This window comes from Thermobia domestica, chromosome 2, assembly GCF_964235325.1.
Source record: "Thermobia domestica chromosome 2, izTheDome1.hap1.1, whole genome shotgun sequence".
Classification (NCBI taxonomy): Eukaryota; Metazoa; Arthropoda; class Insecta; order Zygentoma; family Lepismatidae; genus Thermobia; species Thermobia domestica.
Window position 1 is genome coordinate 354,839,266 of NC_137455.1, and position 16,231 is coordinate 354,855,496.

The 16,231-nt window shown below is 32.9% G+C and overlaps 1 protein-coding gene across 4 annotated transcripts in view; it reads left to right on the forward strand.

The window, feature by feature from the left end:
* Positions 1-16,231, forward strand: part of LOC145678793 (serine/threonine-protein kinase Nek8-like) — a 127,550-nt gene that overhangs the window by 32,993 nt on the left and 78,326 nt on the right. For all 4 annotated transcript variants that reach the window (XM_081749304.1, XM_081749305.1, XM_081749307.1 and 1 more), the window contains 5 exons: positions 1,184-1,322; positions 1,481-1,609; positions 5,179-5,411; positions 8,039-8,056; positions 13,708-13,832. In XM_081749304.1, the coding sequence (XP_081605430.1) occupies positions 1,184-1,322; positions 1,481-1,609; positions 5,179-5,411; positions 8,039-8,056; positions 13,708-13,832 (644 nt within the window). The remainder of the gene's footprint in view (positions 1-1,183; positions 1,323-1,480; positions 1,610-5,178; positions 5,412-8,038; positions 8,057-13,707; positions 13,833-16,231) is intronic.

Below are 16,231 nucleotides of genomic sequence, written 5' to 3' on the forward strand. Positions count from 1 at the left end.
CCGTCGATTGCTTGATTATCCTTGTGGAGAAGCACGTGGTGCTGTTTGTAAATATGAGAGGATATTGCTATATTTTTTCCATTCAATAATTAATTACTCAATAATTGGCACACAAGGACATAATTGAGTTCTATTGTTGAGTATATAACATTACTTTATTATTATTCCAACTATACAATAAATACTGCTTTGTTTCAGATTTTCATTTAACTATGAAATTATCAATTTATTCCAAACTAAACTTTAACTGCAACTTTTTAAAAAGATGTTCTACTTTTAGCTATTGAAATTCTGGTCACTTTATTCCCACTGCGAATCAAACCTTGGTCTCTCACCTGACACGATGTTAATCATCCATGTAGCTACAAAGATCTGAAGAGGGCACTGTGGCTCAGTGGTAGAGCGGTTACTTCTGGTGCGTGGGGACACTAGTTCCATTCCCGGCCAAGTAAGTTTATGGCGGACAACATCGTGTCCGTGGGTTTTCTCAGTGTACTTCCGTTTCCTCCCAAATTCTCATTCCACCAATTCTTCTATCATCATTCACTTACCTTAATCATCCATCTCCCTTAGCCTAACGGGCATAATCGTAGGATGTTAAACGGGAAGATTTCATGTATTTTTTAAAGAAAGATCTGGAAATGCACGGGGATATTAATGTCAACTACTATTATTTCATATTTATGTGTCACATCAGGCCCGTGTCCAGGGGGGTCTAGGGGGGCCGCCCCCTAAATTTTTGCTGGCCCCCCTAAAATTTCACGGTAGGCTTGCAAATGAACTATAATATGGTTGGATCGGAACCCCCTAAACTTCAGCCGGGCCCCCTCTACATTTTTGGGCTGGCTACGGGCCTATATCACATGCCATATATATATATTGCACTTTACATGGTTAAGTGTGTGTTTTAGTTTTAGAATTTTTACAAAATACTGAAGAACGAATTTACACATGAAACTACGGTTTGGTTGTAATTTACATTCAAAAAAATATGCAGTCTTATATGTACTTTAATAGGGACTTATGTTTATAGTTTATTCAGTACTTTGACGAAGTTCTAAAATACAAAAAAAGAAAAAAGAAAGAAAGAAAAGAGTTCCAACAAGTTATCGTTGATAATGACACGCTAACAGTTCATACAACATTCATTGTTCAGCAAAGCACAAAATATTTTCTTTTCCAGAGACCTGAAGACTGCTAACGTATTTCTGACGAAAGATGGCTCTGTGAAAGTAGGAGATTTCGGAATATCAAAAAGGTTGAATACTCGAAGCGCAGCAAACACAGTATTAGGAACGCCATATTATATCAGTCCAGAAATGGTAAGAGCTATTGATTTTTCAGTCATAAAACTTATTAGTAGTATTGCTGAGAGACGGCATTAATAACTAAAGATTTTTAAAGTGTAATCGGAAAAGTTTTCTCCATTTTTCAAATATATCTATTTAAATTTATGTTTTCCTCTTTTTAATATTTACAGTGTGAAGGAAAGCAATATGACCAGAAATCAGACATTTGGGCTCTTGGATGTATTTTATATGAGATGGCCTGCCTTCAGAAAACATTTGAAGGGTCCAATCTTCCAGCGCTAGTTAACAAAATCATGAAGGTGAGAAAGCACATGAAAATACTATACTTGCCTTATTCGTATTCAATGAAAGAAATCGGAACAGCTCAATAATGTGTCAAGCTTTAATTATTGAAGTTATCAGTAACTTCAAATTCATGTGTTTTATATTAATATTTGTTTAGATGTTATTCTAATACAAATAATAGTTCTAATTGAATAACAGAAAATGTTTTATGTGTTTACAATTCAATATATTTCTTTTGTTTCATCCTGAAACTTTCTACCTAGTGTTGTTTTAAGGAATTGAATGTATAGGCAACTTTATTTATATATCGTTGTTTTCTACGGAGACACTCTTAAAAATTCAAACAGTTTCGGAGAGAATCACTGTAAATTTTGCGGATCATTTACCAGAATGAATATTTCAGGCGAAATTTCAGACCCTACTTTAGAACAATTATGCATCATTTGACAAATGCTATTTTGAGATGTTTGAAATTCTTAACATATTTTTAGTAAGCTGAATATATGAATTTATAGCAAAGAAAATAACTTTTAAAAATATTGTTTATTATTTTCTTCTGAATAACCCGTAGAACAATTTGATGAGTTAATAAATACTTTTAGTCTAACGTCTTGTCTCGTGGATGTCCTAAGACTGTTCTTAGACAGAACAGTGGACTCCGTTTCCAGTACTCCATCTTCTGCTCATGTTGCCCTGAATCGCGTATTAAAAAAAAAGAAAAGAAAAGAAAGAAAAAGAAAAGAAAAGAAAAAAAAACTTTTTCGTGCCATGTATTCAACTGGATTGTGCCCAGTGTCATATTTACAGCTAAACAAGCTATAGCTTAGGGTCCCAACAAATTTACTGAAAAAAGTGGATGTACATTTCCAAACTATAGGATAAAAACCAAGTTATAAAATTCACATACATCATCAGAATTTTGTGTTGTGTACTCTTCTATAATGTAAGAAGTGAGGCCCCTTTTGCTAGCCTTCTCCCAAAAGTGTCATTAGCTTGCTTATTTCTATATAGGGTGCCTACATTCTTTATGAACTGATTGCATGGCAACATATAGCATACAGCAGCACACTGCAGTGTAGACAATTTGTCATTGACTAAGGATAGCTGGACATATATAGAACCCACATTACCTTCAGTAACTTAGGGTCCTATCAAATTTAATCCGGCTCTGAGTGTGTCTGTTGGTTATACAATTAAATTATTGTAAATTTTCCGGTGAAAATGAGGGTTCCTGATTCCCAGGCATTTCACCGAAATCATTACGGTATTTTTTTAAAAATAATAGTGTATGTTTTCTGTTTCCTTTAAACTGGAATTTAAGTGATGTAATTTTACTGATTTTTTAAAATTAAATCTACTGTAAGCCTTGATTTCTCAAAATGAGTCTCAAATATATATACATTTAATATTACTCAAATTATATGTGATTATTAAACATTCGAATGATATAAAATAAATTTTCACGAAGTAAGAGACATTTAAATAGATTTGAAGAATAAATAAGTAAATTCAAATTATTAAAAAAAAATACAGTTCATTTCAAACAAAATAGATAAACAATTCCCCATGTAAATCAATGGGCTGAAAATAAAGATAGCTCTTGTATTCAACATCGTTAAGGATGGATAAACGTTTGTAGATGGCCTGGCATGGCAGTGTTCTATTGTAGAATGGTTTGTTGTGAGTGCAAAAAAATGCTTTACTGAAATACAGAATATCAATTTGTTGCTTTCAACTGCTTTATCTTGTTCTTAGTTTCAAAAGTTATTCTGAAGACTGACTGGTTATCTTTTCCTTGCAATTCATTCTCCAAACTGAAATGAATAGTTTTTGATTAAAGACTATATCAAATCTTTGATTATACGTGTCATAAAATATTTTTCTGTAACAGTCAATTTAATGTTTTGCATGCTTCCGCAATTCACTTTTATGAACTCACCCCTTCAGGATCATAAGAATTGTAGGTAAGAAGGAACGCTAAAGTAAAAATTAAAAAGAAACAAAAACTTATAGGATATAATCGAAATCCACAAGCACATAGAATTGTGCTTTTATTAATTCACAGTAGCTTCTGTTACTGACATTAGTGCTTTTATTAGTTCATAGTAGTTTCTGTTCCTGACATTAGTGTTTTTATTAGTTCACAGTAATTTCTGTTTCTGACATTAATGTTTTTATTAGTTCACAGTAGCTTCTGTTCCTGACAATGTTTTTTTTTATAAATTCACAATAGCTTCTGTTCCTGACATTAGTGCTTTTATTAGTTCACAGTATGTTCTGTTCCTGACGTCACAATCGATCGAGACTTCGATAAGATCGACACGATATTGACAGACGAAGGGTAAGATGCTAAAGGCAAATTATTTTTAATCATGAAGTTGGGGAGCCGAATAAATAGGAGGAAAAACGTAACCTATTGTATTTTCTCTCTTCATCGTTGGATTGAGTTGTTAATACTATTTGAGAAATTAGTTTCCCTAATTTGAAACAAAGCACACTAGCAAAATTGTACACAATTATTTTTAAAACGTCGAGGACTATGATTTCTTTTATTTATTAACAACAGAAGACATCGTTTTACAGGAAAATATAAAATATAACGTGTTGCACACCTTTCTTTTTAAGTGATGTTATAAGTTTAATTCCTCTTGTGACAGCTGATTGGAACTCGGTGTTACGAAGTGTCATAGATTAAATCAAAAGACGGAAGATGTCTCCAAATTTTGTAGATTCGCAGCCAAAAACGTGAGCCCTTCCACACCTTTACTTGCGTATTTACGGTACAAATAGATGTTATGGTACCAGATCTTCAGCTGCTAAAAATGTATTTAACCAGGACTAATGTGTTTTAAAATACCACCTATTAGTATCTACGAAACATAATAATGATGAGTTGCTACAATGAAATGTTAGTTATGTATATTGATATATGGATTTTAAATAGTCGGCGCATGCAAATAAACTTACGGAAGTGATGAAATGAGAAATATGAAAATATGTATTGAAGGTATGTGGAAGGATTGTGCTAATCGAATGTTGTTATGTTGTTGCTCCCTTAATATGTCAGCAGAACTCAGAGATTTGTTTATTGCGAAGTACAATGCAAATAGGTAGTAGCAATCTTAAACTCTGGTTTGGCCCATTGTAAGCTACAACTTGACAGAATAATAAAACAATGGGTAAAATTTTGATAAACTTCATTTCGTTAGATTAAGATTAAGCTCAGTGTATAGTTGTATCATAAAGGTATCAATCACGTTTTCAACTGCGAATCTGCAAATTTTGGAGACACATTCCGACTTATGATACAATCTGTGACACTTCATAACGCTTGCGACAGATTTCGAGTTCCAATCAGCTGTTACAAGATAAATTAAACTTGTAACAGCACTTACGATGAAAAGTGCATAACAAACGTAAAACGTGTCAGGAAAATGTAAAACTTACGGGGAAAATGCAAGATCTGGCAACCCTTGTCTGGAGAGTGAAGGTAAGAAATAGATTTTCTTGTGTACAACCCTTGAGATTAATGTATCCTACTGAACCAATAATTTTGTCTATGAATATGTGTTTCTACTTTTAGGGTCACTTCCAACCAGTGCGAGGCAGCTATTCTCCAGGTTTCCGACAGTTAATTCATGACCTTCTTCAGCGGGATCCAAGATTTCGACCAACGGCAGCTGAAATTATGGATTTCCGTATCCCAGAACTTCTCGATAACTTACATGAGAAAGGGGAATGGTTCCAAGAAAACGTTGGTGATGAACTTACATTGCCCGGAGCGCTAGGATCAAGTCTCAATAGCTCCACATCTAGGTTAATACATTTATTTAGCTTATTAAATAAAATATTAAGAATTTTATCAAGAAAAAGGCTAGAAATTCCAGGTATAAGAAGGTTTGAAAGCAGGAAGATGCGCATTTCTTAATTTCGTTTCAATCTTTTCGACATATTTATCTAGTATTATGTTCCATATTTATGTTAGGAGTTTTTTAGTAGTAAGATTGAAAACAAAATACGATGTACATAGTATACGTAACAAATTAGAGAATACGTAAAGAGACTAATGAAGTCATAAGAGAGAAAAAAGATAAAAGATAAAGTACTAAGGAAAGTGATGAAAGAAGGAATAGACAATGATGTAAGAAGTGGATGAAACAAGAAGTCAAGATTCCGAAGACGAAAGGTTTTCCGAAGATACATAAAGAAGAGATTAAGTTAAGGCCAGTATTGGATTGCAGGGGCAACTGTATAGAACCATTAGAAGAAAAATTAAGAAAAATAGCAGATGAGATACAGATGGGCCAAGAGAGTCACAGATTGAAGAATATGGAAGAAGCTAAAAAGATGTTAGAAAGAATAGGAAATAAGAGAGAGAGATAAGACAAGTATGTTTAGTATGGACGTTAAAGCAATGTTTCGTACTATTAAGAGACATTATGTGCTAAAAGTCACAGAAGAAGAAGTAAAAGAGGAAGAAGATGAGAGAATGGGAGAAAGAAAGAATAGTAAAAGCCTTTAAAATGTTGTGGAATAATAGCTTTTGTATAATAGGAAAGCATGGTTAAAATAAAAGAAGGTTTAAATATAAGTTCAAGATTAAGTCCAGTATTATCTAAATTAGTAATGAATAGGTAGGAACAGAAAGTGATAAAAGAGAGTCGGAACAACCTAATAATGTATTGCAGATATGTGAATGACTGTTTGGAAATATGGAAAGGAACAAGAAGACAACTAGAAAAGTTTGTGAAAAAAACATTGAATATGAAGAGAAAGGGATAAGCTTGGAAACAGCAGTGAAAAAGAAAAATATTATAAATTAACTAGACATGACAATAGAAAGAAATGAAAGAATATCAATTACAGGATGGTATAACAAAGAATGTGCAGCAGAGATTTACTGTCATAGAAGAATTGATGTGGATTATAGCACAAACAATCTTCATAAGAAATAAAGAGAGGAGAACGGAAGAAATAGACAGTGAATAAAGAAAGGAGACATAGAGAAGTTTCGCACTCTACTAGAGAAGAATGCAGCAACAAAAATGAGATAAAGAATAACAGAACAGAAGAGGAAATAAAAAAGGTAAGGAGAAAAGAGAAAAAGGAAGAGGAGGAGAGAAAATGGCACGGGATAGAGAGCATTGGAGAAAAGACAGAAATATTGAAGAAATTAAGAAAGGGCGGCATGAAGACATAGAAAAGAAGGACGGAGAGTTCTGGAAGTGGTTAAGAAAATGAGAAATAGGAGGAAAGACATAAATGAAGATGAAGAAAGAGTAGTGTATGAATTGAAGTGAAACAGAGAAAAGTTTAAAGAAAGAGTGAAATAACTTAAGGAGGATATGAGGCTTAAAAAAAGAGTATAACACTATATACAAGCATGTTAAGGAAAACGGGGCAAGCAAGGAGTCCAAAGTCTAGAAAAAAGAGAATAAAACAATAATAAGAAAATGGAAAGAAGCGCGGAGGATTAAGAAAGGAAAAATGAAAGATTAATAAACTGAACAAAAGTACTTTAATACATGAATTATGGGATAGATTGTTAGAAAAAATTGAAGGATAAAGATCAGGGATATAAAAATTATTACGAAAAACAATAGCATTAAAATTATATGATAAAACATTGAATAGAGAAAAACTTTAAAATTAACTGATATTTGGAATAATTTGTTAAAATAATAATAATAATAATAAAAGAGAAAAGTGAAAATAATAATGAATAAGAAAACAGTTATATTAAAAATTTAAAATGAAACAGTACATTATAACAATACCTGATTGTTTAATATTAAAAATTTAAAATTATAAAATGTAACAATTAGAATTATATAACAATAATTTAATATTATGAAGATATCTCTACCAGGTAACGTCTGATGAAGATAACGTTACGTTATTGAAACTGTTCTGCCGTGCTAAGCGAAAAGGCCTTAACTGCATTTCACATACTTTCGAGAAAATTGTGCAAAACGCGCTTTGGCTTAGGCTGTACGTTCAAATTTGTTGTATTTCAGTAAAACTTTATTAAATATATTTTCACGATCTAAAATTTGTGTGGTAATACAGTTAAATATTTTTGCTTAAGAATTGCCACTTAAGGTCTTTTTGCTTACTTTCAGTTACAGTTTTGAACATAAGGTAAACACTCATGACGTCATTACTCCCTACCTATTGGTCAAACTACGTCAATTTCACTTTAGATAGATGCAGAATTCTACTACGAACATTCCCATAGCAATATCTCGATTTTCGAAAAATGTAGAGTAAAGGTCTTTTCGCTTAGGACGGCAGTGTTATGTCTTATTTTAATTTCAATAAATAAGTGTATACTCTGGTCAGAAAATATTAATTCTTTAAATTAGAGAAGAGTTATAAAGGTATTATATTAAAGTAGTAACAAAAATTACTATTTCTAATACAGTACTTTTCATTTATTTCAGTAAACCAAAGCCGCAAAGGTAAGTAAATGTTTACCATTTATCCTATAACAAAAGATCTCTGAAATATTTGTATACGTTTATTTACGAGTATATTATATAAATACGAGTATTGTTTTTAACAAAATCTAATGTAATGGACCTAAAAATACATTATAAAATACCTTATAATTAGAAAAAATCTAATAAATAAACAAGGATCTTTAAATAAAGAACATGGTTATACTTATTTTCTCCCAATAATAAAACTGAATGCGAAAACCAACTGAAACGTTGACATATCAAAAATAGTTAACATATCAAAAATAGTTAAATTATTGAAACTTGCCATGGGAGAGAAAGAGGGGGTAAGAAAGGTGAGATCACTTTTACTGATATTTAATTACATCCACAACAGCAATATACGAGGCGTGTCAGTAAACATATAGAATGCATACTTTTAAAGCATAAGATGGTACCACTGGGAGTAACCTTCCAGTAGCATTCATTCAAAAGTGTTCCGCTGAGTCTTGTACGAGTCACATGTGTAGGAAATGGCTGCGGTGATACGTTTAATACGTTTCTGCAAGTAAAAAGTGAACGTCCAGCAGATATTCATTGTAAAATTGTGTCTGTTTATGGAAACATTATGAATCGTCAAAAGATGACGAAGTGGTGTCGTACCTTCAATTGAGGTAGGACTGATATTCACAACGAACAAAGGAGCAGAATGCCGTGATCTCTGATCGTCTTCTTCTAGGAATTGAAGAACAAATGCGTGCGAATGGACATGCAACCTTATCTGGTGCTATGCAATATGAGATTTTGTTTCTTTGAAATTACGCGTTGCTGGACAACGCTTCGACGGCATCGATAAGATCAACAGGAAAGTCACGATATAGCTTACGAGGCAGGTGACAGACTTCTGCGATATTCAGATTCAAAAACTCATACTGCACTATGTAAATATTCAGACAATTTCGGCACTTATACTGAGAAATAAAGTATGTACCAGAGCTTCAATTCTAGCGGTAGTTAAGTACTACAAACCATCTGTACATTGTTATTAGTGTTGGTACCTTGAATTTTCTGACACACCTCGTATATCTTATTTAAATTTACATTTTAAAAAGAAAGATATTTTGGATATATACTGACTTGTGAAAAGAGCAAATTAAGGTATTGCAGATATCGTATACTTATTTTTTAACATTGGCAAGTTTCTAAAGATTCTATTTTTGTTCCGATAATAATGCCATTTAGTAGAGACAGACGGACGAATGGTCAGATGAACAACTTGCATGGAGTAGAAACATTTTACAAAAATAATGATTGCTTTGAAGCTGCAACATTATAGTTCCGAGGTCACTTTTAGCTTTTGTGTCACAATATGGTTTTCTCAGTTCACACAATAAATACATGGGTCGAGAATTTTAAGATAATATGCTTAGAACTAAGCAAGAAGCATGCAGGACGAAGGAAGATTGTCTAAACATCAGACACTGTCGAAATTGTCAATACTTCTTTCTTGCTAAGTCGATAGCATTCTACACGACGAGTTGATGTTTTATTGGATTTGGCACATCCAGTGTATGTTGTTCACCTAATCATTCATCCATGTCTTGGCATTGTAAGTAAGTAAATATATATATATATATATATATATATATATATATAAATTCTGTATTACACCCTGTATAATAAACCCTATTATGTGATGGACCAAAAACCTATGGTCAGCGTAAATGTATTACTATTTTCTCTGGTCTGTACTCGTCACAGGAGGCATCTAGTGGCAACTTTTTAAACCTGTACTACATTATTGAATTAACAATAGATTCAGTGCTTGAACATTATCATTTACTATCATTTTCATAAGAAACATGAAAACTCGCCTTTTTGACACTATTTTTTCCATGTCAACTCTTTGTGCAACTTATTAGCTACTGGATTTGTCGAATCAGATGAGATAAAGCAATGGCTTAAGGTTTGATATTATAATATTTGCTGGTGGGAAAACTGATAAAGGGAACCATATATGTTAGATAAAATCTACAGACAAATGGGTTCTGGACCATTTTCAATCAAAAATTTATTGGCTACGAATTCCTGGAATATAATTCAATCAATCATAGTATTATTACAAATAAATGATATTCAACCATTCTTTTTTAAAAAAAATCTGATAAAGTAACTAGCGAAAGAGCTCACGGATATAGTCATTAAGAATCACCTTCAATACATATATAAATTTATACAAAAATAGAAGTACAGTATATATGACATGTCGGTAAATCCACATATGGAAATTTTCACAAAATAAGTTATAACCGCAAAAATATAACTACAGTTATTACTGCTACCACCTAGAGATATCAAAGCAACAACAAGCAATTTGAAGCTCTTCTAAGGATTTTCACTGGGCTCAATGGAAATCACAAATAAAATGAATGTAATACTTTTTAACAGAGATTAACCTCAATTTCAACTTATAAGAAATAAAGGACAATAGAAGACTTAGCTAACAATACTGCCTCATAATAATAATAATTTTAAAACTCACGTAAGGGTTCAAGATCAAGATTAAGATCTTGCATAGTGGAGCATACGTTGGGAAAAATTTCAGCTTGGTGTCAGGAAAACGGCTTACAAATTAATTGGACTAAAACAAAATACAGTGTTTTTAAAAAAAAAAAAAACTAACAATTTTTTACCTCTACAACTTCCAAATTTTGAGCTCCATAGTACAACATACATCAAATATTTAGGATTATACCTTGACTACAGATTAACTTGGAAAACTCACCTAACTCAAGCTACACAAGACTGCAAGAAAGTACATGACATTCTTCGCAGCTTAAGTTCGAAAAAATCTAACATTCACCTCAACAATGCATTGAAGCTAAGATTCTCTATGGAAGTATTATTTACTCCACTACATTGCCACAGTTCTATATGTCTCTAGCAAAGCTGCAGCATTCCACATTAAAAATCATACTTGCACAGCCTCGATTTTGTCCAAACAATGTTATCTTGGAGGAAACAAGCACGTTCCCTTCACCTATAAAATGTTTAAACTGGCCTGCAAATATCTTTTACTCCGACTCACTATTACTAATTCACCGCTTTTCAAAAAATTGGGCAAATTAGAAGTGCTACCATATGATTCCAAGCTACCATGGCTCTACAAAGCATTTGTATTTTTAAAAGTCTTGCGTTCGAAATTTATCAAGCTTCCGCATCTACCGTGCTTCAGCTTTACATATGAAACCAATACGACTACTATTAAACCTCTTCTACCACCTTATTTTGATACTAAAAATAAACATCTCTCTCAAAATTTAAGTAAAAATATTTGGTATAGCTTTATAGATCGTTTTCCCTCAAACATTATTTTTCTCTACACTGATGCATCAAAGACCGAACATAAACCTGTTGGTGTGGTAGTTTTTATCCCACAACTCAAAATTATTCAACAATTGAACCTTCCAGTTTCTACAACCATCTTTGAGAGGGAAGCCTTCGGTATTCGGTATGCATTATTATTAATACAACGTCACAATATCCAGCACGCATGTATATGTACGGATTCTTATAGTGTCTTGAATGCACTTTCTTCTATTCATTGGACTATCAAAACTACTTGGACTTTACTCAACATCAAATCTCTTTATCGAAAATTACTCGCTATGGGTCATACAATAGATTTCATTCACGTCCTCAGCCATATCAATATAAAATCAAACGAAATTGTTGATAACTTATCTAAAAAAAGCAAGAGACAAGACTTCTCGTCAATATCAAACTTCCCCCTCTAAACTTTCAATATCACATTGATCAGATGATTTCTGAGCAATCTGTCATATGGAAAAACAAAAATCAAACAGGTCCTGGAACTTATTATTGGGAAGTTAACCCTGCTCGTTCTACCACCTGAAATGCCCTGCGTTCCTGGTCTAGATCCAAAATCATCCTATTTATAGACTTAGTTTCAACACTGCAATTACACCTTACCTCCTGTACAAAATTCACAGGAACACTTCACCCTTATGTTGGTGTAATGAACAGGCAGGAACTTTCAATCATCTTCTCTTTCATTGTTCTCTCTTGTCTAAACATAGGACAATAGTTATGAAAGTTGTACATCAACGCTATGGCTACGGCCCATTCTCAATTAAAGAACTTTTGACAATAAACGATTTAGACATTTTGCATTACATCATTACCTTTTTTCAAGATAATGGTCTTGCTCTCTGAAGAACTATAGTATTCTTATCTGGAATCTAATATTGAGTAATACATATTAACATATACACATATTCACACACACACACACACACACACACACACACACACACACACATAAATATATATATATATATATATATATATATATATATATATATATATATATATATATATATATATATATATATATATATATATATATATATTTATTTATTTATTTATTTATTAATTTAATTATTAATTTTTTAAAGCATTTTCTCTTCCGGTGAAAAAAGAATAATTGCTTAATTACATTTTACATATATTCTGACAATCATAATACCCTGTTTTAATACCAAACTGAACTGTCTTTCAAATTCACTTTTTCAATTTCACCGTAAAAGGCCTAATAGCACACCTTACAACTAACAATCACAATTTTACATCGCTTTCCATACTAAGGATGTGGGTGAAACAGGCTTAAGTCTGCACTCTTCCATTTTTAACACATACCGGTAGGTGAAGTGGAAGTGGATTAAGATGAAAGCTTCGATATTTGCTAAATAAGCTTGTCTCTATAATCTAAGATCCTTGACAATAAAGAATACATTTCTGTTGCATAAGGGAAAGTTATCGCAATACTAGAGCTTTATATTTAGAGTAGCTGATATAAAGAATCCTATTTGAGGAGATAGGGCTACACAACAAACTACCTACCAAGTCTAAACAACATAATAATACATAAAAATCAAATCCAGCTAGGGAACTGCATCAGGAATGGTTATCTTTTACAGTATTGAAAACTGATGATTTAAAATCATTACTTAGAGTCAATTATATATGAAATATTATTTTTTTAAGTATAGTCATCAAAGGACACCACACAAACTTTTTGGAAAATGGATCTCTTATCAAATTCCTTCAAATTTTGATATTTTGCTGCTAATTTCCATCTGAACAAGTCGTAAGGGGTGAAAAGTTCAAAAAAATTAGTAACTTATCGAGGAATCATCAAGAAACGAATAAATGACTTTTGTTTGTAAGTGCTAACACCCAGGTCAATATTTTCAACCTTATATATGCGCATGCATTCATATTTTACAGTATGTGTTTATAAAAAAAAGCATACAAGTATTATTGTGTACTGATCAACAGATCATTAACTGTAAAATGTCAAAAGTTGAAGAAATTTGGCCCTGGTTCAGTTTCTGTAAAGTATAACCGATATCCTTTTAATGTTTATTTCAAATCGAGTATTTTGACATCTATCATATTTATATTCAAAAAGTCGTACGGTGTATATAAAACAAAAAGATTCACAATACTCAATTAAGTGAAAGTTCATCGAAAGCTAGGTACAGTAAATGAAGAAAGATTTTTTTTTCATTTTTATTTATAACCACAATAATAGATTTTTTTTTTTTTTTGTCAATCCCGTTCATGAGAAACTGAATTAATATTTTCAGGTCTGTTCTCTACAACTTTAGAGCATATGAAACGACAATTTCTTTAACTCCAATGCAACTTCCACCCAGAAGTAAAATTAAACAAGTTGCTGTTAGCAATACTCATTTTATTGCTCTTACAGCAGGTAAGTTGGTTCACAATAAATCTCATATTTCACATTGAGAATTTTTAATTTAAAAACTGCCCAAAAAATGTTGTTCACCAAGACTTTTCTTAAGCAAGTTACGACAATAAAATAATCATCACGAACACTTTTTTTTTTTTTTTTTCAGAAAAGAGAGTCTGAGTTGTAGAATAGAAAGTATGTTTATTAAACAAATATCTAGTTTTAGTAGCAAATTTACATAATCAGTTTATGATTACGCTAAAGATGAGCTTTTATGAGTTTTTAAGGAGGTGTTCTACTGCAAGAAGAAAATAATTAGTTTTAACACTGTCCAGAGATTTCAGAAGTTCATATTTGATTTTCCTTTGCTTAGGATTCACGTCATTAGTTAATTGTAATTTCAGAGTTAATTTCGAATAACTAAAGCAAACTCCTTTCATTTTACATATTGTTTAGTGGTAAAATGATTTCTTGCTTTTCTTTTTATGGATGTCTTGTTATAAGTAATAAATAAATTAAGACTGTTAAACCATTCAAAATTCCTGTGTTACACTCTGTCTAATGTGCAAGAAAGTAGTTATACCGTTCGTAAACGTGTCTTTTTAGCAGCGAGGCTATATGAGATGGAACCTAACTGTTTAAAGAGGATCTGAATCATTACTCTGATTTTTTACCGAAAGAAATAGTTTCACCGGGAATCGAACTCGGGACCCCGTGCATTGACCATTCATTACACACGATCAAGGAAAGCTCGAACAAGACTACTGGATGAAGTCAAGTAAGCGAAAGATTTACTTTTGTCTTGAAAGTAACTGAATTCAAGGATTTGGTCCAAAAAATGTCGTTTAGCGTCTGTTCTAAATATTGTAAAATTGCCTTGCTGAGGTAGAAGGTAGAGCAATTTATATACGGGATTCGATTTTCTCCCACAACCTTTTATTATAAAAGATCTGTTATAAAACAATATAATACAGATTCACTAGAATACAAAATCCACTAAGTAGTTAGACTAAATCAGGGGCGGATCCAGGACGGACTTCTGGGAAGGGGCGGTGGCTTGTAATACTGTTACTTAGAGCTACGTTTAAGAACTCCAAACTCTGAAATGGGTTTTATTTATATATAAAATAAGAAAATTTGCCCATCTGGGGGGAAGATCGCACCCCTGGATCCGCCCCTGGAGTAAATAGGTGTCCGAAGACCTAGGCAACCTAGGGAAGGATTCCCACAAAGCTCCATGCAAGCTGAGGGGAAACGGGTTAGAATTCTTAGTGCTCCATGCAAGCTGAGGGGAAACGGGTTAGAATTCTTAGTGCTCCGTGAAAACAATCAGTACCGCAAAGATTCAGGCAAGCTAGGCGGGAAAGAAAACCACAAATCTCCACGCAAACTGGGTAGTTGCGGTTAGGAATCTCTCAGAGCTCCATGCAAGCTAGGAGAGGGGTTGAGTTCCCACAAAACTCCAGTCAAGCTGAGTGGCCAGGAGGCCTCAAAGCTCCTGGTAAGCTAAGAGGGGGGAAAGAAGGTTGGCCATCCGCAACTGCTGTCAATCGAGGCGATGCATAGAGTTGTATGTTTTCCTCCGAGCAGCGGTGGCGCTGGTGTTGCTCCTGTGTCTGCTTCTCGTAGGAACTCATAGTAGAAGACCAAGTAGTTTTGTTTATAAATAAAAAAGCATGTGTTGATGTTTACAAACAGAACCATGTGTAGGATATCACAATATTTTGATTCAAGAAGGCTACCAATTACTGTCAACTAAGAGAAGAACAATGCAATGTGAAGAATTAGGAGAGATTACTTGAATCAGGGTCGGATGAGCTCTGTACACTTCGTACGATATATCCACTCCAAGTCCCAGTGGTGGCTTTAGCGGGTAGGCTGGGTAGGCACGGGCCTACCCAAAAGTTTTGAAAGAAATATAAACGCTAAAAGATACATACAATAAAGAGTAAATATATTTTCCACTACTTATATTAATGGTTGATAATTATTTTTACAAATAGCATCAAACACTACTATAAAAGTAATTTCCTACTGTCATTAACCAGTCAAATCTATATATGTATCCATAAGCGAGGGAGCGGGCCTACCCAAAATTAAAATCCTATAGCCGCCCTTGCCAAGTCCACACCTCAGATTCGGTGAAACATAACTTGCGAACCAACGATCGGTACAGGAAAATTTCGTATCTATAGTACGCTAGTCAAGGTCTATATCCATACCAGGATTGGTAAAGATGAGAACAGTTCTGTAGATCGTGTACGGTGTACATTGTCCTTCTGGTGGGTTTCCTTAAAGATAAATCAATTAAAGGAATTTAAGATAAAACGTAAAACAAATGAAAAAGTCTGTATATCGAAAAAAATCTATAAGTAGAACATAGACAAAGTATCACTGTATATGAAACACTTTCTTAA